General features: G+C 39.1%; 1 protein-coding gene across 1 annotated transcript; it reads left to right on the top strand.

Moving 5' to 3' along the window:
• The first annotated feature begins 2,651 nt into the window (after nucleotides 1-2,651).
• On the top strand, nucleotides 2,652-25,762 carry LOC144017310 (homeobox protein aristaless-like 4). The gene is made up of 5 exons (XM_077518720.1): nucleotides 2,652-2,719; nucleotides 7,335-7,706; nucleotides 16,818-17,137; nucleotides 25,048-25,176; nucleotides 25,442-25,762. Exons 2-5 carry the CDS (start codon nucleotides 7,337-7,339, stop codon nucleotides 25,760-25,762), a joined length of 1,140 nt encoding a protein of 379 aa, XP_077374846.1. The 5' UTR covers nucleotides 2,652-2,719; nucleotides 7,335-7,336.
• The last annotated feature ends 332 nt before the right edge of the window (nucleotides 25,763-26,094 follow it).

A 26,094-nucleotide genomic window follows, 5' to 3' on the forward strand; every position in this document is an offset into this window, starting at 1 on the left:
TTGTGATTTTCGCATCATCATCATCCGCATGTGAGATCTTTCTTATCATTTCCTTATAAATGTATTTTGTGCATGTAAATCTTTCACCATTTAGACTGCATACATCTCCTGCGCTGATTTGAAAAGCAATGAAAGGAGCCACATCTACTGGCTGGGAAGCAAGTCCGCTGTGTTCACTCCCACATTGGCGCAAACGTAACTTTGCGCATCTACGAAAATACCAAAAGAGAGAACACTCCACACGCACTCACAATTAGACTACACTTTCAAAATAGGGCCCTACAAGATAGAAGGTAATAGCACAACATACAAACAGAAAAGATTTATTTCATGACCTGATACTAGCTGAGCTAATAGCTATGATTCATGTTAAGCACTGATCCATTTTTTTTTGGCGAGTATTACAAATCTGTGTGGTGTCTAGAAGAGGGCTGTACAAAGGAAATGCCATTTCTCTCTCACACATGGTGACAAAATGATGATGAGATGCTGAGTAACTCCTCCCTAAAAGGGCTGAAGATCAGAATGGACCTCAACAAAGTATTATTAAGTTGCAGTTTTTAAGAACATGACAGTATGTTTAACCACATTGTAGTGCACTTTTATTGTGCTTTATAGTGTTAATCAATCCCACACTGTGACTTATTCTACTGTATGAATAGCAACAGCTTTACCTTCTATCATCTGATGGAATGCAATTTAATGCTGCCGTAACCTGATTTTTGAGCAGACACAAGACTCGCTTCACCTGTTTGCCAATTTGGCAGACCACACTGCCAGATAAGAAGGTAATGGGAGGAACCACTTTAATTGGCGATGATTGGAGTCGGCTGCGTTACGCCCACAATGGCGCAGATTACCCTATTTTAAACATCCTGGCATGTGTGCGTCTACAAAATTACCAACACCAAGTCTAATATACCTCTGTGCCGATTTGTGCTAGCCATGAATATAAAGATCTCTCTGCTTAAAGCTCAGGAAATCTTTGAGGTTTAAATCGAGCAACTTGAAGTTGGAGTTATAATTATAAGAAAATAAGACAAATAATATTAATATATACACTCTAAAAAGATAATTGTTGACCAACTTAATAAAAGTGCTTCAATTGGAAACACAATTTAATTAAGTTAATCCAATGTGAATATCCTTCCATCCATTTTCTTAACTGCTTGCTCCTCATAAGGGGGTGCTGGAGCCTATCCCAGCTGGCTTCGGGCAGTAGGTGGGGTACACCCCACCCTGAACTGGTTGCCAGCCAATCGCAGGACACACAGAGACGAATCCACTCACAAGCACACCTAGGGACAATTCAGAGCGCCCAATTAACCTGCCATGCATGTTTTTGGAATGTGGGAGGAGACCGAAGTACCAGGAGAAGACCCACACAAGCACGGGGAGAACATGCAAACTCCACCCAGGAAAGCCGGAGCCTGGACTCGATCTTGCATCCTCAGTACTGGGAGGCGGACGTGCTAACCTCTCATCAACCGTGCCACCCCTCAAAGTGAATATATTAAATGTAATTATTAAGTATGAATTCTGTAAATTTAATATAATCACTGGATTAATTTTGTATTAACTTAAATTTAATATATGTCATGTTTTGGTTCTGTGGGGGTGGGATTTTGTTTTCTTTAAGTGTTTTTGGGTGTGTTTGTCACGTATTCCTTGTTTCTTCCCTTGTCTCATTATGTCTAACCATATCCACCTGAGTGGTCTTCCCTTCCCAATGTGTTAACCAATCAGCACCCCAAGCCTCTCGTGTCTTGCCCAGGTGTCTCTTGTTGTCTCATTACCATGTGTATTTAGTTTTCCTGCTTTCGTTCAGTTCTTGTCGAGTCATTGTCGTCGCTCCCAAGTTGCTAGCCATGCCATGCCATGCCATGCCATGCCATGCCATGCCATGCCATGCCATGTTGCCCTCGTTGCTTTAGTTTGTTTTTGGACTTACTAAGTTTTGTTATTTTTCCAAGTACCTTGTTTGCCTTTTTTCTTAATTAAATACATTTATTATTATTATTATTATTATTATTATTATATATTTTTTTGTTATTATTATTATTATTATTATTCTTTTTTTTTATTTTTTTTTTATTTTTTTTATTTTTTTTTTTTATTTTTTTTTTTTTTTTTTTTTTTTTTTTTTTTTATTTATTTTTTTTATTTTTTATTTTATTTATTTTGTTTTTATTTTTATTTATTTATTTATTTATTTATTATTTTTTTATTTTTTTTAACCTGCATCGCTGCCTTGTTTTTGTTGCTCCCTGCTTTTGGGTCCTACCTCCTTCAACACCCCTCATCTGACAATATATTCACTTTGGATTGTTTGTATTAACTTAAATGTAATATATTCACTTTGGATTAATTTTATTCAAGTGAATATTTTAAGTTTAATGAACTCAATATATTCACTTTTGATTAACATATTCCTGATGGATTAACTTAATTAAAACGTGTGCTACCAATTGAAGATTTTTTATTTTTTTTTGGATGATTTGTTGACACAAAGAACGATGCAAATTGCTGACCTTCACACATCTCGACATTGAGCTGCAGTGTGACCAGATGTGACATGAGTCATATGTGGACTTCATGCCAGAAATACAGCAGATGCACGCTTGTGGTGAAGATCAAACACATTAGTTGAGCTCTCTGCAATTGGGACATGTTTGCTGATGTTTTCCCCTGTTGGAGGGGCTGACTGCCATCGTGCCAGGTAGGTATATCTCTTGTTTTGATCACTGAAAAGTTGTTTTTTAATGTTCATAAAGTGCAATCTCTTGTGTTTAGCGTCACCTCACAAAACCAAGCCAATGCTGCCCAGTTTGTAGAGGAAGGTGGTTCTTGTCACTTGGAATAACTTCTTGATTTTTGTTTTTTGTGAAAATGGCGTCACTTTTGCGGACCTCCCTCTTTCCTCTTCCGCTTTCCATTTTATGATCATTTCCATTTCTGAACAAAAGCCATCTGGTCACGCTGTATTAATGCCCCTCAAAGGCCTCAATCAGCTTGTTTCGCCACAGGCCAAAGTCAAAATGGAGCCTAAAGTTAAATGTTGTTAGATTAGTGAGGATGTGGGTTGGCGGCTATATATCAGTATGCTTGTGTTTTCATTTGGAGCCCCTCATTCACAGTCACAAATATCTTGCAAATTTGTCTGGAAGACGGATGTGAAAAGAATACGGGCAAAAAGGCCATGTCAAGGCCAGTGGCTGTGCCAACAGGCTCGCTCATTGTGCCCTTCGGACAGAGACTTGATATATTTTGCCTGCATAAGCCGGAACATTTCACTCAATAGAAAATAATGACACTGGGCTTCCTAAAACATTGGTCACGGCTGCGTGTTAATAGAGCTGTACAGATATGTCGGAAATGGAAGGAAAAAACAACATGAATATATATTTTATGAAAGCCAGCATTCACGTCTCCACAATGTTTCCTCTCTTTTGTTAAATGCCAGAATTGTTTTTTATTTTTAAGAAAACAAGAAATTATGACAAATTATTTCTTCCAGTAAACACACTATGGTAAACACATAATCATTTTCACCACATCATGAGATTACCGTGATGTGATCGTTAGGAACAGATTTCTACCAGCTGTCTCCCAATGAGGGAACAAAACCTTGAAAAACGACTCTTCCCTCATCACTGCTGTCATTAGATGAGAATATTTGGCTCATTTGATGGAGGGAAAATGAACCTGAGTACAAGTTGTATAGAAAATGGATGCATGGATAAAGGAGGAAAAATATCAAGCTTGATTGCAAAAATCTCTCTTATTCATTATTCGTGAGGGCTTGAGTTACATTTTTTTTTTTTTTCACATTAAAAGAAGTGTTTCCAAATCATCTGGATGACATTGTGAAGGATCGATAGTGTTTCACTATACAGGACTGAAAACTCGAAAGTCGGTCCAACACAATTTTCTTTTGGAATACTCTAAGTGCCTCAAAAAAAAACTGAATGAAATACAAATTGCTTAAATTGATGTTAACTCTAACGCTTTACTTTAGTGTGACATAAAGCTGTACAAATTGACAGTCCAGCGAGGACACCATGTTGTCATACGTGCGTGTTTGTTTTGACAGGCTTTGCTGGGATTCACATTCTCCCACTCGACTCCAAAATAAAGCATTTCACAACAAGTATGTGGCTTGCAAGGTGAGGGAGAACATTTGCAGAAGCACACTGATTGAAAATCTAAAACACATTCTGCCAGTTTTCAAAGTTGGATCCGCACAACAGATTACACAATATTCAGGGTTATCATGTTAGCACTGAAGTGTTTTACTGCTTTGAGTAATGCTGCTGACATGTAGAGAGTAATCCAATATATATTTGTCTGTAGTAGGTGAAACATACTTTATGTTGTAACATTTAAAAAAAAAATCTTCCAGTGGGATTTAAAGCTGAATTTTTGGACAGCGGGACTACTTTGTCATTGTCAGCGGCTTACAGGAAGAAGAAAGCGAATGGAGATCTCATCAGAATGCAAAGTTTAAAATATATATATATATATATATATATATATATATATATATATATATATATATATATATATATATATATATATATATATATATATATATATATATATATATATATTTATTTGGAATGGTCCCTTTTTTTGTACATTTTACATCATAGAACAGGAAGCGAGCAAAAGTTGCTGGTTGTTAAGGGTGGCGTAGCTCAGTGGTAGGGTGGTCATCTCCCAACCCAGAGGTTGCGGGTTCAATCCTATGCCATTGTGACTGTGTTGAAGTATCCTTGAGCAAGATACTGAACCTCCTGATGCTGCATCATCATTAGCTGAACAAGTAGTCCAATGTAAAGCGCTTTAAGAGCCTGGAAAAACGTTATATAAACGAAGTAGCATGTTGATTAGGTCTCATTATTTTGATCATCAGCCTGTGTTGTTGCTCGTTTAATATTAGCATGGGTGGTAAACCTTTGACCACAGCGACAAAGGAAAGATGTGACAATATTTAACTGATACAATTACGTTAACCACCTGTGCAGGTGGTTTGTACCACTGCATTGAAGTATTGTACTAAGTTTGGAGTACAGCACATTCATGTTTGTGCCAATGTAGAAAATAAATGCACCTAAATTCAGTCAACCAGTCTGTCTGTCAGTCCATCTATCCATCCATTTTCTATCACACTTGTCCTCATTTGGGTCGCAGCTGACATTGAGCGAAAGGTGCCAATCAGTCACAGGGAACAAACCACAATTCACCCTCCATCCATCCATTTTCTTGACTGCTTATTCCTCACAAGGGTCACGGGGGGTGCTGGAGCCTATCTCAGCTGGCTCTGGGCAGTAGGCGGGGGACACCCTGGACTGGTTGCCAGCCAATCGCAGGGCACACAGAGACGGACAACTATCCACACACACAAACACACCTAGGGACAAAAAAACCTGCCATGCATGTCTTTGGAATGTGGGAGGAGACCGGAGTACCCGGAGAAGACCCACACAGGCACGGGTAGAACATCCAAACTCCACCCAGGAAGGCCGGAGCCTGGACTCGAACCAGAGTCCTCAGAGGCAGACGTGCTAACCAGTCAACCACTGTGCCGCCCACCACTATTCACTTCACACTTAAACATTTAATTAACATATTAAAATGATAAAAATGAATTATGGGTGCAAGCATGGAATACCCAGAAAATAACTCAAGCAAGCATCTCATCACAGAAGGGTTTGAGGTAAGGTTCGAACCCTCAACCAATCAACTGTGGTGTATATGCCTAACAATAACACTGGGCAACACATTTTTGCTCATTTTAAAATTTTTAAGCAAATTTTACTTGATTTTTTTTTCCCACTGCTTCTGAATCTGCCTGCATACATCAGGCTTTCATATTATTATTATAATAATAAAATATGTAATGTAGGAATATATTTAGTAATATTTATGAGAGAAGTGTTAGGTTCAGAAACAGGTGGGATTTTTTTTTTTCTGAAACAACAGCTATAACAGGTTAAAATCAACAAACTTCAAAAAAATATCTCAAAAACATGATGTGGAAGGAAAAAAGGAAAGACATTTTAAAAAATACTTTTAGGGACACATTAAGCCATCTGTGATATATATTACATATATATATGCTGTTGACCATGCAGTGTCATTTTTTTCTTTCTTTTTTTTCCACAAAACAAAACTGCAGGAGAAAGATAGCATAACAATGATTGTTTCGAATCAGAGATGGGAAATCCAGGTCAAGAAAGTAAAAACCCTGCCACAGTTTGGCTTTTGCTACAGGTGCTTGTACTCAACCGGCAGGTAAACGAGGTCATTATGAGAAACACACATGCCTAAAGACAAACCCTGGCAGGGTTTTTACTTTCTTGACCTGTTTTTCCCATCTCTGCGTATAATCAATCAATTTTTGAATAATACAGTATATTGCTTACATCTAAGTATACTGCATTAATACATGTTCATTCCATCAATTTATGAAATCATTAATAGCTCACAGCAGCAAACCTGCATAATCTAATCTAAGCCTCTCTCCAAATTGTACCTTTATGAAGACAACACTGCTAAGTTATGTTGCCTATAGAGATGCATGAAATATAGCAATATGTTCATGATAGTGGTTGTATTTTGCACTGCAATAGTGAGCTCGTTTCTAATATGTTTGGCCCATTTTACAATGTGGCAGTGTAGAGGTGTCCAGGAACAAAATATTTATTTTGTAAGGAGTGTTGAATTGGAACGTGTAAATAATAATAGGTTTGTTTTACAGTGGCCCCAACGCATGCAAGAATTAAAATGACATCTCAATAGTACCGAAATAAATCTCCTGAGAAGATGCTCTTGAATGCAACTGATAATGAATGAAGTTATCGAATCCTCGTGGCGCAGCCATTTGCGGGGCCCCGTGTCGAGGGGCCGGTGGCCCTTAATGAAGCATTGCGGATGAAGCATGAAATCGTCTTCCTCCCGCCTTCACTCACGGGATGTGTTTGTCTCGCCGCTCAATGGATGTCACGTGTCACGCCCTTTTGACAACCGGCCCCCCGCAATAGTTTGGCCCTCATAAGGGCCCACGCCGTCCTTGTCAACGGCACTCGGCGTACGATTCTGAGGCGGGAGGTCATCCTCATCGAGACCTAAGTGGGGTGTTTGCTCAACGACAGTGTTCCTGGAAAAGTTCTCAATAGTTTTATAACCAAAGCCAGCTGCTGAAGGCCCATGCGTGAGTGTGTGTGAGTGTGAGCTATAGAGGAGGGGAGTGTGTGCACGCACGTGTGCGCGCAGCTTTAATTTCCAAAGAGAGAGAGTAAGAGAGAGTTTTTCACCTTTTTTTTTTTTAGGCATGAGCGCCGAGACCTGCAGCCCATACAGCGACATGACTTCCATGGATGCATTTTACAGCCCTTCTGCAGCACAAACTCGGGAGCAGCAAACGGAGCACTTCAGGACTTTCCCATCCCCCGACAACAAATACAGCCCCACCGCGTTCGCGCAGGCCCACAAAGGTCACGCGTACGGAGACAAGCCGCCGCGGAGTCCGTTCCAGCAGGAGTGCCACTCATTGGACGCCGTCTCGGCTGCAGCCGGTCACGCCGCTTTCAGCAAATTCCACCTCTTCGCGCACACGTCATCCTGTAAAACACCTCCAGAGGAAGGTGAGGCTGAGGGGCGCCGGGAGGGCGGACGCGGCGCGGACATCATCCCCTGCTATGGTGAGTGGGCCCCGGCTTCCATTCGAAATCACACCGCGGCGAATGAAGGATGTTGCAGAGGTGAATTCATGAAAGTTCTTTTTGCACCGTGGAGCTTCCAAAACATTGATGCGGGTGCAAGGCCGGCTCGGCATCTTTTAACCTCCAAATTATTACGTTGCCTTCGTCAAATTAGTGCTTATTAAATGCGATAATCAATTATATCGGACCGTTATCCCACAATTGAATTATCTCGTTTTCGTACTTTGGTGATGATGCTATCGGCCCTATTGGCCCCACTTGGATTTAATTGCACCAAAATGGGCCACTGATGAGGGGCTGAATAAAACTTTGACCCTCGTTTGAGGATGAACAGCGAGGAGCAACAATAAAGAGATGCATCGTGTTACGACAAATCGTCTAGAAAAGTGACAATGACAGTGACACAATCCGTATGATTGAATTGGAGGTGTTTAAATGTGTTGCTCATTTTTAAACGGGTCAAAGACAAAGAGATCCTAGAAAGGAGGAAAAATAAAACGCGTTTTTCACTCCGTTATTAATTTACATACTGTATATATTTTTAAATGTAATTTAGTTGCACATAAGTCAGGTATTAACAATTAGGTTGGTTGCTTTTATGCGTCCAATATAGAGACTCTCTTTTCACTCATACGTAAAAATGACATTTCTCCCTTATCTATAATCGTGTAGTTAAATATGAGACCTTTTTCCCCCCCCCAAATAAGACCAAACCAGACAGACAATCCCAATCAATAAATGTAATAAATTGACGTATAGTACAAAATATTACAAGTATCAGTTTTTGCTGTTCTTAATTCATAACAACAATATCATAATTTTCATGTCTTTGTAAAATCCGCGTGACCAGTGCTCCATCAACTGACGCCTTTTTTTTTTATTATTATTATTCTGAAAGAAAATTAAATTGATTATGTTATTTTAATCTTCTAAGAAGGACAGTGTAACATTGAATTTCAGGTTGAAATAACTAATATCATATATTATTATTATAGGCCTAGAAAATTATCAATTACATTTTCAGTGTTCGGTGAATAATGTGATTGCACACACAGTTACAGTTGGAAATTTTAGAATTAAAGTTCAATGTTAATTAGATTAGCCTCCTCAACCTCATGTGTTATTTTATTTCATTTATTCATTAATGCATTTATAGGGCCTCATTAAACAGTAACGAACCCCGGTGAAATTGTTAAACTTAACCTTTAAAGAATTTACAATGGGAAAACCTATAAAAACCATATGTAAAATGTTCACTTTCCCCCCCATGTCTCACTGTTCTCAATAAGGTTTCAAGCAAGGGGGAAAAAAAAACGTGCCAATGTGATGAAAGCTCAACTGAGACATATTTGTCTGAAATGTATGTAAATTGTGTTTTCCAAAGCCACTCGAGCTGTCATTGCCAGCGTCACATTTTGACTGAGGAAAACTGATCAGGCGCACACGTTGACAAAAACTCACTCTGTGTACAATTTAAGTTACACATGATTTAGCATATGCGCAGCAAAAAAAAAAAAAGAAAAAAAAAGAAGTCAAAGTCATGCATGAAAAGTCTCTCGGGTGGATCCCCTCTAAAAAGCAGCCCCTCGAAGTCTTTGCGATCCTCCAGAGACAACACGTTCGTTCGTTTGATGTGTCCGAGTCTCCCCTCAGCGTGTGACCTTTGCTTCCTGTCTCATCTGTTTGGGGTCGAGGGCCGCTTCCCCCGCGCACACACTCACACGCACGCAAATCTTTGCAACACTTGGGCTCCAGTTTGACAGTGTAAACATTTAACCACATCAATATTTTCTTGAGTATTGCCATACATTTAAAAATTAGAAGCCAGACTAGTATGAACTTAATTCTTAATTCGTTTGCAGTTGTAATTTAAAAACGTGATTACGTTGTTAATGTATATGCATTATGCATATCCAAAAACTAATATAGCTCAATTTAATCAAAATGTATGAATTCAATATATACATGTTACCCCAACTTGACATCATAAGAATTAAGTTATAGGCTACTTTTTTCTAAAACTTTGAGTACGGGCTAATCTATTGAATTACTTATTATTAATTTTTTGGTTTACAGTGATTTGATATGAAGAGCTTCACATGTTGTTTAGGCTACTAAGCTGTCTATCATCGGTGTTCAAACTATGGCATGAGGGCCATTTTTGGCCCACATTTATTAAAAATTAAATTTGCTCTTAAAAAAAGTCTCATATAATGTAGAGAATTTCTAAATATGCAGATTAATTATTTTCAATTAAACAAGTAACAATATTTCTCGTAACATTAATCAATTCTTACAAACAAAACCTCCACTTTCTGCTTAAACTGTCAACAATGATTGATTCCCATGTAAGTGCTTGAAAAAATAGTTATAGTTTATGGCAGATTGTTCTTGTTTTGCATGTAGGGATGGGATTTGGCTGCTGTTCAGTGTAGGGGCAGATATTTTCTAGTGGGTTACAAGGTCTCTGACCACCCTAAAAACTTTTATAATCCTAAACAATTTGCCGTGTAGAAAGCGTTTCAGTTCACAGTTTTCCAGCTTACTGTAATATATAAATAACATCTATTTGATTGACTCATTTTGGAGTGCTTGATAAATTAATGTTAAAAAAAATAATAAATCAAAGTGGCCCTTTCATCCTTCAATTATTGGACACCCCTACTAGAGATAAGTACATCAAGCTTCCTAATTTTGACCCCTTCGCCATCTATAAGCTGGTATAACCGATCCATTTTGCTGTCCTGCATTGGCCGTACGATCTGATTGGTCGGAGCAAACGTTAATGGGAACCAGCCACAGGGCCCAGACAACTGAGACACACTTTAGTACGTCCATGACATGAGTGGAGGTGACAAGGACTCAGGATCGTTTTACCATTTTGTTTCAGCGTTGGCAGGCCGATTTGCATTCAGGCCCGCTTTGCATGGTCGAGTGAGAGCAGCAGGGCAAGAAGCAGTCCAGAACTTCCTCCCCTCTCTTTACTGTCAATTCACAGCTGAAGATCACATTCTTTAAAACGAAAAAAAAAAAAAAAAAACATTCTGACATCTGTTATATTGTGGCCAATTTAAATGTCTCTAATGTATTTTTATTTTTAAGAGTATACGAGTTTGTTTGAGGTCTTCCTTTCTTCTACAATAAAAACATTCAGAAATAGAAATAATAAATGATGAGTTCAGAATTACTAGGCCTGTTTTCAGACATCAAAACATTCTGCCTTATTTAACAAATTCTAAAATGTAATTTAGATTTTTTTTTTAAACCATTTTTTAGTCATTTTATGTGCTAAGTGTGAGGTGTCACCAGAATGTTGTATTAAAAACCAAAATCTGTATAAATTTTTTTCCACTAGAAGAATAGGTGAATGAATATTGGTGTATAATTTTTCCACACACAATGGTGAAAAAAGTATTTTATAGGCCAGGTGCAAAAGAATAAAATGAAACTGCATAATAAAGTACTGTAGAAAAATTCATCCAATACCGTAAATGACAATTCACTATTAAAGCACAGTACAAAGAATCCACTGTTTAAAATGATCCAAAAACATCCTTGAAAAAAAAAAAATCTGAACCTCAAGTTGCCAAGGTTGTGGAGTGAGCGTGTCGCTGCGGGATGCAGCATTTTCTGGATTGTATCACAGGAGGGAGGTTGTGCACATACTGCGTATGAATGTGCATTTAACAGTAGCTCATGGAAAATTGTCTGCTTGAACACATCATAGTGTGCAACATTTCATATGACTTCTCAGACAATTCTCATAGGAACAATTCATCTGCATGGTTCAACATCCACCTGCAATAATAACAATAAAAATACATACAGTCTGGTCAAGTATGTGTACTTTTTAATAGCGGGTTGTTCAATCAGATGGAGTGGGGCCAGAGATGATGTAATTACAGTTTGGGGGCAAATGTGGAGTACAAAAAAAAAAAAAGCCTATTGAAAGTAAAATGTTGGATGCACAGCAAAGTATATTTAGGTTGTGAATATTATTTTTTGTTCTCATAACCTCCCCTCTCAAATGGAATGTTCTCTCCCCAATCAAACCACAAAAAACACAAGATGAAGGATGTTCATCTTCGCTTGAGCGGGCGAGGGAAACATTTGGAAGCGAGACAAGAGTGAGGGGCGGGTGCGCGAAGAAGGAAAAGTGTTTGAGATGTGATTTATCAGTCTTGGACTTCATGGATTCTTTTCACAGTCTATAAATGTTACACAGCCTGCTGAGATAGATCATCTGTGCGCAGTCAGCAGAGCTGCATTTCAAAGTGAACATCTCTCACGTTGGGGGGGGGGGGGGGATAAATGAGCATTGTGCTGATGTTTGCGGGTCGTCTGTCTGTCTGTCTGTGAGACACTGGGTCTATTTCCGGATTTCAAGACGGCTGCAAATGTTCACCTCTTATGAAGGGCAGTGTGCGAGGCATTAGCACAGTATGTTTTGCATCACAGATATCAGAGGAAGTTTAAAGAGAGAGACCTGTGCACATATCAGTATCTTGTCCTAATGCAACTTCTCACAGCAAATCTGGAGAGCAACAGAAGCTCCATGTTCCCTCATAATCCTTCTTCTCAGACTGTAAAACAATCCCACAAAAGACGTACAAATGCATTCTTTCCTCACAGATTTACTGTCCTGGTAGTTCCAAATCTGGTGTCAGCTCATTTTTTTCTTGCAGTGAAAATAATAATAATAAAAGACTGGGCTTTAGTCACGATGATGTATCAGTTGATCCGGTCTTTTGTTGTTAGGCAGATTGCGTGAGGTCCAGTCATTTATGTTTCAATGTGTGTGTCCATACACGCTCCAGTCACAGCAGGGTAACTAAGCTATGATTGGCACTTGTTTTTTCCCTCCCTATGTCCCTCCTCATATTTCCTTTTCTTTTTTTCTAAATCTGAGAAATTTGGGTCGCTACTTTGCAAACTGCCAGACTTCATGTTCTTTCCCCCTCTGTTGGTCATTGTTATTTTATTTCTGTTTTTCGGCTGGTTTGTGACTGTGAGAATAAATTCCTTGTGTGGTTTTACATACTTGGCCAATAAATCTGATTCCGATTTCTTTGGCAGGGCGCTCTGCAGCTCCATTTTGAAAAAATGAAAAAAAAAAAAAAAGTGCCCATATACAGTGCATACATACACATAAATAAAAATAATGACTAAGAGAGGGATACAGAGCAGGAAGCCTGGTGGGTCACTAATAGCGCCCCAAGTTTCTTAAATGAAAAAAGAAAATATGAGGGGGTGAGGCAAGGCTCAACCTCTGCTTCTTTAAAGAGGGGGCACAGCATGAACTTGGAAAAAAAAGGTTTTCTAATTCAATTATAAAATAACTATCACTACCATTTAAGTATGCAATGTTTTGTCAGGCCACATAGGGGCTCACTTTCACGAAAGTTTTTTGTACCCCAAAGGGAAACACTTTTGATTTGTGGAAGAATAATCCCAGTCGAAACGCGGATTGTGATAAAGTGGATAAAGTGTTTTGGGCCGTGTGAATCAGAGCCGAACTTGGAATCGACCTTCAAGACAGCTGTTTGGAAAGCATATTTCAACCAGATAATGCATGTCATCTTGGAATTGTTGTAGTAGTATATTGTAAATGGTGTATTTAAAAAAAAAAAAAAGAAAGAAAGAAAGAAAAACGATGATGTGAGTCCCAAATATTCACATCCTCTGCTCAGAGCTACTGGAACATGTGCTCCTGCTTGTGCAGCTGTAAGTCAAATCCTTATTTTACTGCTGTACTGGTTTGGACTCATCATGTGTTGCTCCATGCAAACACGCAGGTGTAGTCTGAAGATGAACTGATCGCCTCGTAATAATTTAGTGAAAGGAGATGGTTGGTGGTACTGGCAGACATGATAAAAGTTTCCATGTGCCGCGAGACTCAGCAAGACATTTCTTATTTTCCTGTTACGGAAGGAGAACCTTTCAAAAAAGCACATTATCTCCTTCATTGCCAAACTGCAACATGAACAGTTGTCTTTTATCAGTTAGTAGTCATTACTCATGAACCTGACAGGTCTCACTTTGTGGATATCAGTCAGAGAAATATGATGAGGAATGTTTACGCTGGAAATTGAAAACGAAGACGATGGCTGAGTCACGGCCATGTAGCAATACTGTGGCTTGTTGGACCCCGTGAGGGAGTTGTGTCACCAAAATGACACATTTAAGGTTTTGTATTTTTGAAATCAGTCAAATGGCAGAAAAGTCTGGCCTTGGATTCTCTGGCAAACTTGATGACTTGATTGATTTTGTGATTGTTACACATTCTACATTACTTTCAAATAAAAAGTAAAATTCTGTTATATATATATATTATTTTTTTTATTTATTTTTTTACAGTGTAGCAACAAGCTCCCCTGGCTACTTAAGGCTAAACGTGTTGCGTAGTGTTAATTTGGAAAATGAAAACTAAACAAAAATATTCACACATTTTTCACCGGACGAAAAGTAGACTACACTATACTAACACCCTCATAAATAAACAATAACTGGGACTAAATCAGTTTATGCATTTTCGGCAGCTAATGAAAACGAGATGAAAATGTACTTCACATAATAAAAACTGGACTAAATTCTATGGACATTTGAGTTTATAAACAGACGAGACAAAAAAAATTATATGATTTTAAAATCCTGAGGGGGGTGGCACAGTGACTCAGTGGTTAGCACGTCCGCCTCCCAAGTACTGAGGACGCAAGATCAAGTCCAGGCTCCGGTGTAATCAAATTCACTTCTGACAGACATCTGTTCATCCAAATTGTTGAATGTTTACTTGTCGAGATGTTCATCATGATCATCTGGTGACCTGTGCAGGGTCCACAGATGGATGGAATCATCTTCTGCGCCATTTCAGCTGTTCCATTTATCTTCTTAAAAGCTCGCCATCTCATCTATGTTATGTGAGGTAGCCCACAAGATAATTGATCACTTCTAAACAAACTTTTTTTTGCAGAAATATGTTGCCAAAACAATATAAAGAAATAAAAAATCAATCACCCCAGTCACTTCAACTTACATTTTAGTGCCTGGTATGCTTTGTTAGTTAGGGGTCAGTGGGTGTGTGCGACCCAAAGCTGACAGTCCACATGATTGCAAACGCGTCTGGATGGTTACACAGAGAGTCCTGAACAGATCACCTTGTGAGTTTTGCATATACGTTGGCAATGGAGTACCAAGACACTCCAAAACCACTTTCAGGCTCATCTATCCCACGCTCAACTTTATGTGATCGTATCCAAAAATGAATCATACACTGGATCATTTTGATGGACACTGGCAGACAGTTTGTCATGAAGATTTATTAGCACAGATCTGAGGTTTGAAAATTCACATGCTGCAATGCCACTTACGTGTGTGTTTAGTTTCTGGTAGCCAGAAATAACATCTCTGCAAATGAAGCGTGACAGTCCAGGTGACGCCGAATGGCAGGCATCCACCATCTCTGAATCTGTAAAGTTTGTTTGCAATTAAAACGTTCACTTTTATGTCATCATATTGAACTACAGCCACAGGGTGTTCATACCTCAGTGCATCAGAGAATGATCTATGGAGAGCTAGTAGTGGATCCCATCCATTATGTATAGCCTAATGCATGCAGGCGCGAAAAATAATAAACACTCACATTAAGACCGCAAGCCAACAAATTTTGTAACTAAAGACCAAGAAATGCATTTGCTCCACCCCATCGTAATCCTACAATTGGATTATGGGCCATGCGACGCTGCCAAGTGACTGTCATCTCAAGTACTTCACAAGCAAAATGGAAATGTTCAAACGGTGCCAGTGGTGGTAAAGTTAGAGTTTCAGCACGTTCACGCAATTATTTTTGTGTTAAAATGTACGTTTTTGTTGGCAGCCAAAGCAAAGTACTGGATGTTTCATTAGCTACAAATGCCCAAGCTAATATGGCAACAGAAAAATAATGTTCAGTTTTGATTGACACTGCCAGAGATGTATTTTGTCTCAAATGTGTTTTTCTTAAAAAAAAAAGAAAAGAAAAAAAAGCCTAACTTGCATCCACTTTTTACACATCAGTTCATTTGAACCAAGAAATGTGAAGAAAAGGAAGCATCAAACAAGCATCTTGTATGAGGCTAATAAATTAGCAAGCGGCCAATAGAAGAGACTTAAACTAGCACAAATGTTTCACGAGAGGTTATTAAGCATAACATACTCATACTTCTTATATAATGTTAATTCATTTGAACCAAGAAAATGTGAAGAAAAGTAAGCAACTGAAGCAATCAAGCAAGCATCTTGTATGAGGCTAATAAATTAGCAAGCGACCAATAGAAGAGACTTAAATTAGCACCAATGTTTCTAAGAGGTTATTGAGCCTAACATACTCCTACTTTTTTTTATATAATGTCAGTTCATTTGAACCAAGAAAATGTGAAGAAAGGGTGCATTGAAGTCTATAAAGCAAGCATCTTGTATGAGGCTAATAAATTAGCAAGCGGCTAACAGAAGAGACTTAAATTAGCACCAATGTTTCATAAAAGGTTATTGAGCCAAACATAGCCTACTCTTACTTTTTATATGTCAGTTCACTTGAACCAAGAAAATGTGAAGAAAGGAAGCATCTGAGGCTATCAAGCAAGCATCTTGTTTGAGGCTAATTAATAGCAAGGGGCTAAAAGAAGAGACATAAAGCACGATACGAATAAATGTTTCATGGGAGGTTTTCAAAATTTTCAAGTTGAAACCTCCACTGCCAAAAAATAACGATATAGTCATTCTCATTTCTCTTCTTCTTTCCCTTTCTTTCGAAATATAACTTTGATGTTTCATTCCACGTTTACAATAAGTATAACTACATTTCCCATTAAAGTCCCCCAATAAGGAGGTGCAAATTCCCCATACAAACACCAATGAATGACATGTCATGTCATCCCACAATAGAAACCCCTTTTACATAACAATTTTCTCTTTAATTTGATGCATTGCCACCGCCCTCAACAATGCTGCCCTGTGCAGCCTCACATAATGCACATGCCCGAAATCGCCACCCCATTCCTTCCATGTATATCCACAAATACTTAAAACATGCTTCATCTCCGTTCTATCTTCAAGGTAAAGACAGTTCAAATCTGACGGATTCTGACTTGACCCCACTCTCCGATAACCCAACAATGGACGGCAGCTACCTGGCGGTGAAGGATCAGAGCGTCAACGTGACGTCTGATAGGCCGCCGGGGGCGGATTTAGCCAACCCCCAGGATAAGGGCGATAGCAGTGAGAGCAACAAGGGCAAGAAGAGGCGCAATCGCACCACCTTCACCAGCTACCAACTGGAGGAGCTGGAAAAGGTCTTCCAGAAGACGCACTATCCAGATGTTTACGCCCGTGAGCAGCTGGCGCTACGGACGGACCTGACAGAAGCGCGTGTGCAGGTAACAGCGACTACATGTTATTAAAGATGACATTCAAAAAAAGAAGCATCACATCATTTTTTTTTTAACCATGGAACTATTAATTTTATAGCCACAGATTAAGTATTTTTAATAAAACCTGTTTGCTTTGCCAGACTTCCAAATGAAGCCACATAGTAAATCTTTCTATTCAGTGTTTGGCTTAAAATAAATAAATAAATAAATAAATAAAGACATGTAAAAAAATATATATAAATGAATGTATAAATAAATACATAAATGTATAAATAAATGAATAAATAAATGAATAAATAAATAAATAAATAAATAAATAAATAAATAAATAACTCATCTCTGGCATTTTGTTCTTGTTGCACAGCCAAAGACGTTTTACATCCTCAATTCAAAACATTGATTGTCTTCACTGGCTTCTGCATAGCTGGTATGGAATCAATTCCCACTCAGTATGGCTCAATCGCAATCACTCGGTGACTGCTTGACGATTACTCCAGGGTGAGTCCGCTTTTCATCAGTGGGGATTGGCTTCAAATTTCCTGTGACCCTGAACAGGATATGCTGGTGAATGGATGGATGAATGTGTAGGAAGTTTGACCTTGATCTGCTTTGCTAGTGTTGAAGTGTTGAGGTTGCAACGGTTGTATGGCGCTAGCTGTATCAGCAGCTTAAATGGCTTGACATCATACTGGAATGTCACAGTGCCACCTGACAATAAGTTCAGTGAAAAAGAGAAATATTATGTATGTATGTATATTTTTTAGTGACAGTTTGGTATTGTGCAGCACATTAGTCCAGTGGTTAGCATATCTACTTCAATGTTCTGAGGTTCGGGGTTCAAATTGCCACTCATGGTTGTGCAAATGTGGATAATGCACATTCTTTTGTTTTGTGTTTTCACCCTGGTTCTCTCCCACATTCCAAAAACATGAAAGTTAGGTGCCACTGGCGGCCCACGGGTTACACCTTGGGTGGCCTCTTGATAATAATAATAATAATAATAATAATAATAATAATCATTATTATTATAGTGGATCCTCAAATAATCACGGGCTCAGCATCATTCACCAGTTTTTTCCCCCTCAATATTACTTTTATGTATTTATTTGTTTTTTCTAGTTTTTATTTATTTGGGGGGAGAGAGAAAACCCCTGTTTTTTAAAACTATCTTTCTCCCAATACATTTCAATGAATGTCAATTATACAGTTATACAGATTTACAGTCTGGGACAATCTGTGTACTGTACCGGTCCGTATCGCCTGTGAATAGTAGGGATTCACTCTATAGTTTTAAATTGTAATGTCGCCACTCACCACTAGATGGCAGACATGGCTTTGTTGCATTTACACTATGCCTTATGCTCCACCATACTACAAAGTCAAAACGCTTCATAACTTTTTTTTTTTTTTCCACATATTTGGAATAATATTACAATTTAGAGTTCAGTTTTGTGTCATCCTTCAATGGTCATTTTTTTTTTAATACAAGAGAGCCCTTTGACCTCGGGGGAAAAAGAAATCACAATACGAAAGTGTTATTCTGCTGGTTGCTTCAAACTCTTTGTTGTTGGGCTAGGATAGTGGATGTATGCATTGAGTAATATATTGTGAAAAATGAATCTTTTTAACTCATTCACTCTCAGCCATTTTCATTTAAGCAACCCCCTTTGCTCGCAGCTGTTTTGCTGGATTTTGACTGATTTTCCAAGGCACACAATATTTTGTTCCATTGCTATAAAAACATGGAACCTACCAAAAGAAAGATGAAATTATCTTCTTTCATCAAGGAAAAAAGTATATTTCTATCTGTTTACGTTTTGCAGCAATTAGCATTAGAATATAGCTAGGTTTCATGATTATTCACAAATCTGTGGGGGACAAAGGTTTTTTGCAACATGGCACTGGTTGATCTCTTATACTCTGCTGCCACCAGCTGGCCGTTTTTGTAATAACCATTGCTTCAAATGAGTTAAGAGCATGTACTGTATTTGACACCTATGCACGCATTCTGCCCATATTTAAATTGACATTTTTGTTAAACATCTGGTAAGGAAGTATGTGCCCTATGTGGCCCTCCTATAGCACTGATTTAAAAAAAAAAAAATGGTGGCCCCCTCTATCACTTGAGTTGGCGATACCTGATCTAAATTGAATGTAGGTTGGAATGTGAGTGTAAATGGTTGTTTTATATATACGGGACTGTCTCAGAAAATTAGAATATTGTTAAAAAGGCCATTATTTTCTGTAATGCAATTAAATAAGCAAAAAAAATGCCATACATTCTGGATTCATTTCAAATCAACTGAAATATTGCAAGCCTTTTGTTATTTTAATATTGATGATTATGGCTTACAGCTTAAGAAAACTCAAATATCCTATCTCAAAATATTAGAATATGTCCTCAGACCAAGTAAAAAAAAAGAAGAAGCCATAATCAGCAATATTAAAACAATAAAAGGCCTGCAATATTTCAGTTGATTTGTAATGAATCCAGAATGTATTACTATTTGTAATAAATCCAGACTGTATGGCATTTGTGCTTATTTAATTGCATTACAGAAAATAATGGACTTTACATACATACATATACACCATGTCTGACCCTAAATTAGTTGAACTCGAATGGATGTATTGGAAACTTCCCATTGCAATGCAATGCACTGTTGACCAAAAACGGAAGGTACAGTTCACAACTTCACATATTAAGACTTCCATTTGGAATTTAATATCCCACTTGTTAATTGCTACATATTATGGTATATGCTCTGAACCAGCGCCAATGCTGTGCATTACAGATGTAAATCTCGTCTTAACAGCTAACACAAAATAAGTATTCTTTACTTTTGGCTTTCTCCATCAGGTTTTGCTACAGAAAATCCCATTTTGAACCCTCCCTGACTCACTTCAGGAATTCACCAGGAATGTATAGTTATTATTAGTAAATGTAGACAGATATAGGATGGGAGGAAGGTTGTAAATGCAGTTGGGAAAATAACCCAAAAGCGTAAAAGTTATTTTGGTACTTTCTGACAATAGAAACATGGAACATACGGGCACGGTAATCCTCGGCAGGATCAGGCTTTGTAAGAACATCGCCTGGTGGGTCCTTCAACATCTGCAGCCCTGCACAGATAACGTCACTCACAGCAAAACGCCAGACATTTATCTGGTAATGTGGGAGTTGGGGGAGGCCAGGGGGCCCCGGGGGCTGACGGTTTGGGTTGCCTGGGCCTCACATGTTGTGTTTTTGGAGAACACGCTTTCATCATCGGCATATGAGCAGATGAGCTCAACTTCTGCTGTGTTTTGATGGTGGTCAGCGGCACGTTCGTAAACATCCTTTCCTTGAACGCCAGGTTTGCAACCCCCCGAACCCCGAGAATAAAACATCCAGTCACCACTTGGACCACTTTGCATCCAATCTGGTGGTGCCGTAATGCATTCCAGCACATTTCTTCTCGATTCCACTACTCTTATGTAGCGTATGTGCACATCTGCGCGGGTGCGTGTGCGCTGCAGACAACCTAAGCCTTTGGATTCTCTTTGTTTTCCTTTCATTAACATCCTGTTCAGACAAGAATGTGTCCCTGCTGTGGTCTCCTGGGTAGAGAGAGGTGTGAAACAAAAGCCCGGGGCAAGGTAGCCATTGATATATCAGCCCATGTCTGACTTGTGCGAAGACAATGCTTTGTTCTACCAAAAAAAAAAAAAAATTTTTTTGATTTTGGCGACACATTGGCCACGTGCCCGTGGCATGAGATAAGAGTAAGCTCACAACCGATCTTGGAGGAGCAACAGTGAAACACAGGAAATGTGTGCAGCCGCAGGGTTATAACTCAACCCCGAGGCTCCAAAAGACGCTCACACAGTCACAAAGTCGAGCTCCTCAGATGACTTCGGGTTTTACAGCCTTCGGCTCTCCCAGCGGTCCTCTTAAACACTCACGGTAAAAAAGATAAAAGGAGCGAGAAGCCTCGACCGCCGCTCTGTGCTCCATTCAGGACGTTCGCACGCCAAAAAACAAAAAACGCAGCTCATGAATGGAGAGTCTCAAGTGGGAACATTTATGGTATTGGTTTGAACACCAAAGCTTAAAAACAAATTGTTAAACCCTCTTTGACAAAAGGGGTTAAATATATCTTGAAGGAGGCTGACCTGTAATCCTGAACATAAAATACTCTTCATGAAGATCTCGTCTGAGGTTGTTTGCTTTTTCTGTCTCCGGCTTTCAAAGGGCGAAAGTGAGTTCAGATTGGAGTCATATGCAGTGCGGATACATGGAAGGGCCAAGGGTCAAAGGTCGGGGGTTCCAACAACATCGCGTCTCTCAGATTCTCCGTCCTGTCAGTCTGGGGAGGTCAGAAAACTGAAAAAAAAAAAAAAAAAAAAAAAAGGCATCCCTGGGAACAAGTCATACCTTTATTTCTATAAAATGAGATAGATTAGATATGTTCTTGTTTGATGTGACTTGATTTTATTTTATGCATTTTTGTGTGAATTGTCAGTTGAAATGGTTTTGTAGACTTCAGAATTTATTTTGAATATATTAGGGGTGTCAGGTGCTGAAAATTTTTAATCGGAATTGATCGCATGACTTCAATAGTTACTTTAAGCGCAAATTTTATATCTGTTCTAAATGTACAATAAAATATTTTCATACTCATGTTAACATAAAAGTGGAAAAAAATGTTTAATAGAAATATGGCTGCATCTTTTAGTCATTAATACATTAATTTCATAATGATTCATAAAGTTGAGTTAAAATGACTGTACTGTAAAAAAAAACGAGTGTGGTATTGATTTGTGTTGAGGTCATTTTTCTGCCACTAGATGGCATAATTGCATTTGTAAGATGGTGACAGCTCAGTGCATTTTTCTTTTCATATTAAGAGCTATCTAATCTTTAAGATGAAGTAACTTGGGAAATTCTGCACATTTTTAAAATTGTAAAATAGAACTTGACCCCAGTCTCCACAAATATATGCATTATTATTATTAAATTTATTACTGCTAAATTTTGTTGACGTGTGTACTGCATTGCGAGGGGAATACCCCCAATACAGGCTTTCCAAGTAAGTTAATCGCGCGTTAAAAAAAATAATAAAAAATTGTGACATTAAAGGAACTTTAAATTAACTGAAAAGTAATTCGCTAATTTGGACACCCCTACAATATATACATTTTGGCTCTCTCTGTGAATATGAATAACTTCATAATATATTTACATCAACCTGTATTATGCAGTATATTTACATTTATGATGAGACAAGCATCTCTCAGTTTGAGGCATTACTGTGTATACAAAAACAATAAAAACCACATTAATAGCTTTCTGACAATGGAAATTGAGCATATTACCTTTGTTAAGACTTAACACGTCATATGTGCATATTGTTGTGATAAGTCCGTGTATATGGTTGGATTAGAGTAAAACATCACAAAAGTCCATTTAACGAACCACAACACAGGTCCAAAGTGTTTCCGTCATATTAACTGTTCTTTGAGGGTGTTGGAAAACTGAAGCCAGGCTCAGCCTCAGATTTCTTTTCAGCTGACATGAGTGACAGCGGAGGCGGGTTATCAATCCTCCAAGCTGCTCTTACACTTCAAAGTGTTCCTGGGCCCGTACAGCTCTCCTGCTGGGACCTGTTTGGCATTTCTCTGCTCGCTCGCTCTCTCGGACTGGAACATAAATAAAGCCTCATTGAGAGTCCAGCAGCTACTTAACCTGTCAAGGTCTTTACCAATTACTGTCACGACACAGTGTGTGCAACATGCAAATACATTCTCTCTTTGTAATAACCAACAGATTGAACTGGGAGAATTGAGCAGATTGTGCGGGATATGAATCATTTCGCATGAGGAAAAAGGTATGAAGCGGTCCTGGAATAGTTTGTGTATGACTATATGTCTTGTTACATTTGAAGAGTGAGTATGAAAGCACAGAGGAAGACATCTGCTGCGCTTCTGTAATTTATGCAGCCACAGTATCTGAACGCTTTAGGCTACAGGAAATTAAAAAGAAAAATGCAAACAAAGCTATGTCGCAATCCCATCTCGTGTTTCAATTTTCCCATTATTGCCTTCTAATCTTAGCGCGGTGTACATGCAAAGAGCTGATCGGTGAAACACAAGAAGCTCACATGGGGCCAGACACTTTGTGCGCTAATCAATCCGCTGCCGGGATCGCTGTCACGCCTTCGGCCAGTGCGATGTCACTCAACACTGATGCTTTCATTACACGGCAGTTTTAAGCCCAAACGTCAAATATAATTACAGGAAACATGAGGCACTCACCGCTTGTCACATTGCAAATAAGCAAAGGTGAACTGAGAGAGATCTGTTTACATTTTGTTGTCGAAGTGAAGACTGTTTAGAAAACCTGCAGACCCTTTTTCCAGGCATTTTCCAGGCTATTGATTCAAATATTTTCCATTCAACAAGTGTTTGTTTGGCACACCGCTTTTTTTTTTTTTTTTTAAATAACCAGTGTCATCCATTTTGAATGCCGTTTTTCCTCATGAAGATTGCGGGGAAGCTCGAGCTTCCCCAAGTTGACTTTAGGCAAGCGACCTTACCCTGGAAAGGTCGCCGGCCAGTTGCAGGGAACGTATAGACAAACAACCAGTCAAATGCACACTCACAATTTAGAGTCTTCAGTGAACCTAACGTTTGTTTTTGGAGTGTGGGCGGAAGCACGGAGAGAACATGCAAATTCCACACAGGTGGGTCTAAGATGCTAACCAATAGTTCAATGTGATGGCCTGCTAACTAATCGTTGTTGAATTTTTTTATATAAACAACTTGAGATGCAAAACACACACACAAAAATACAACAAAGCAATCTCTAACGACACACCAGACATACAAAAGATATAAGTAACTTTAACGGAGACAACCTTAAAAAGTCGTTTTTTTTTTTTTCTTTACAATAATATGTTCTATGTGTCCCCCACTAGTCTAAACATGACATTCTGTTGAATTTTGCATTTGTGGAATATGAGTTAAGCAGCAAAATCCATCTCAGGGGGCGGCCATTTTATCACCTGCCATCGACTGATAATGACATCACGGCTCGGCTCAGGTAACCAACCACGGCTTAGCTTGTGAACATCACATGACAAAACTCAGAAAACAGCTGAGCTATCATTACCTAAGCACTGAGGAACTGTGATGTCATTGTCAGTCAACAGCAAGTTGCAAAATGGCTGCCCCTTAAGATGGGTAGAAACAGTTAGATTTTGCTGCTAAATTCATATTCCACAATGTAACGTATGTGGACGCATAGTACCGTATTTTCCGCACTATAAGGTGCACCTTCAATGAATGACATATTTTAAAACGTTTTTTCATATATAAGATGTCACAGTAGAGGCTGGGGTTACGTTATGCATCCATTAGATGGTGCTGCGCTAAGGGAAATGTCAACAAAACAGTCAGGTCAGTCAAACTTTATTAATAGATTACAAACCAGCTTTCTGACAACTCCATTCACTCCCAAAATGAATAAACAGCTGTTTTATTATTTTCTCTGAGGTAAAGTATTAGTATTAGCTAGCGATCCAAGATGGCGGGATCTGTGCATGCTCGTCACCGATCGTGCAGGGTCACCGATAACGTCTTGACAGCAAGACCTGTTGCGACTCAATATTGATCCATATATAAGGCGCACTGGATTATATGGCGCATGGTCAGCTTTTGAAAAAAATTGAAGGCTTTTAGGTGCGCCTTATAGTGCGGAAAAATGGTACTTATTATTGTAAAGAACATTTTTACCTTGACTTCCCTTGCCCTATAAAGTGAGTCATCTTCACAAAGTGTTTACTACCCTTATTTGTTATGATCCACCTGCTGATAACCAAAGACGGAAAGTTATGAATGAAGGTCTCTCAAATAAACGTGCGTCTTGTGTTCAGGTGTGGTTCCAGAACCGGCGGGCCAAATGGAGGAAGAGGGAACGTTTTGGTCAGATGCAGCAGGTTCGAACACACTTCTCAACAGCTTACGAGCTGCCTCTACTGACACGGCCCGAGAGTTACGCACAGGTAGTGCATTATTTGATGTGTGTACAGTTATGTTTACAATAAATGAAGTGTTACAAAGTAAAGGAGTGCAGTAAAGCCCAACATTCTTTTGTGATATGCTGTATGACATATTGAGGTTGTAAGATGACAACAGAGTTGCTCAGGGCAACGACCAATCCCAGCTCACCTGTTTTCTGAAACTGAAATGTGACTGGTTGTTACCTGAGACCCGAGCAACTGTGATGGGAATAAATGTCGTTGTTGATTTCCTGTCCTTTTGTTTCAGATCCAGAATCCGTCCTGGATTAGCGGCAGCAGCGCAGCATCGCCCGTGCCAGGCTGCGTGGTGCCCTGTGACACGGTGACCCCCTGCATGACCCCTCACCCCCACTCGGCCAGCGGGGTGTCCGACTTCCTGGGTGTTCCCAGCCCCGGAGGTCACATGGGCCAGGCTCACATGGGAAGCCTGTTTGGAGGATCACCCGGCATGGCCACTGGGCTCAACGCGTACGATCTCAACATGGACCCTGACCGCAAGTCCTCCAGCATCGCCTCCCTGCGCATGAAGGCCAAAGAGCACAGCGCGGCCATATCTTGGGCCTCGTGATGCGCGGATACCAGTATTTCTTTCCCATCCAATGCCAACCTGGAGTGGGGTGAAGGCGCACAAATGAAAATCTACAGGCAACGATGACTACCTTTATGAAGGCTGCAGACAAATGTAAAAGATGAAGCAGTTCAGAAAGACTTGAAGCCCCCAAAGTGGACGAGTGAACTTGTGGATTTGCAGAGTTGTTAGAGTGCAGTATAGGATAATTGTTTTGTTTTGTTTTCCCAAACTAATTCATGCACTTATTTGCTAAAATACAGGAAGGTGCTCTTTTATTTTTGGTATTTAAATTTTTTTCTTGTGTGCTGGTTTTGCTTCAAAATCAAGCA

Source organism: Festucalex cinctus, chromosome 4 (assembly GCF_051991245.1).
Source record: "Festucalex cinctus isolate MCC-2025b chromosome 4, RoL_Fcin_1.0, whole genome shotgun sequence".
Lineage (NCBI taxonomy): Eukaryota > Metazoa > Chordata > Actinopteri > Syngnathiformes > Syngnathidae > Festucalex > Festucalex cinctus.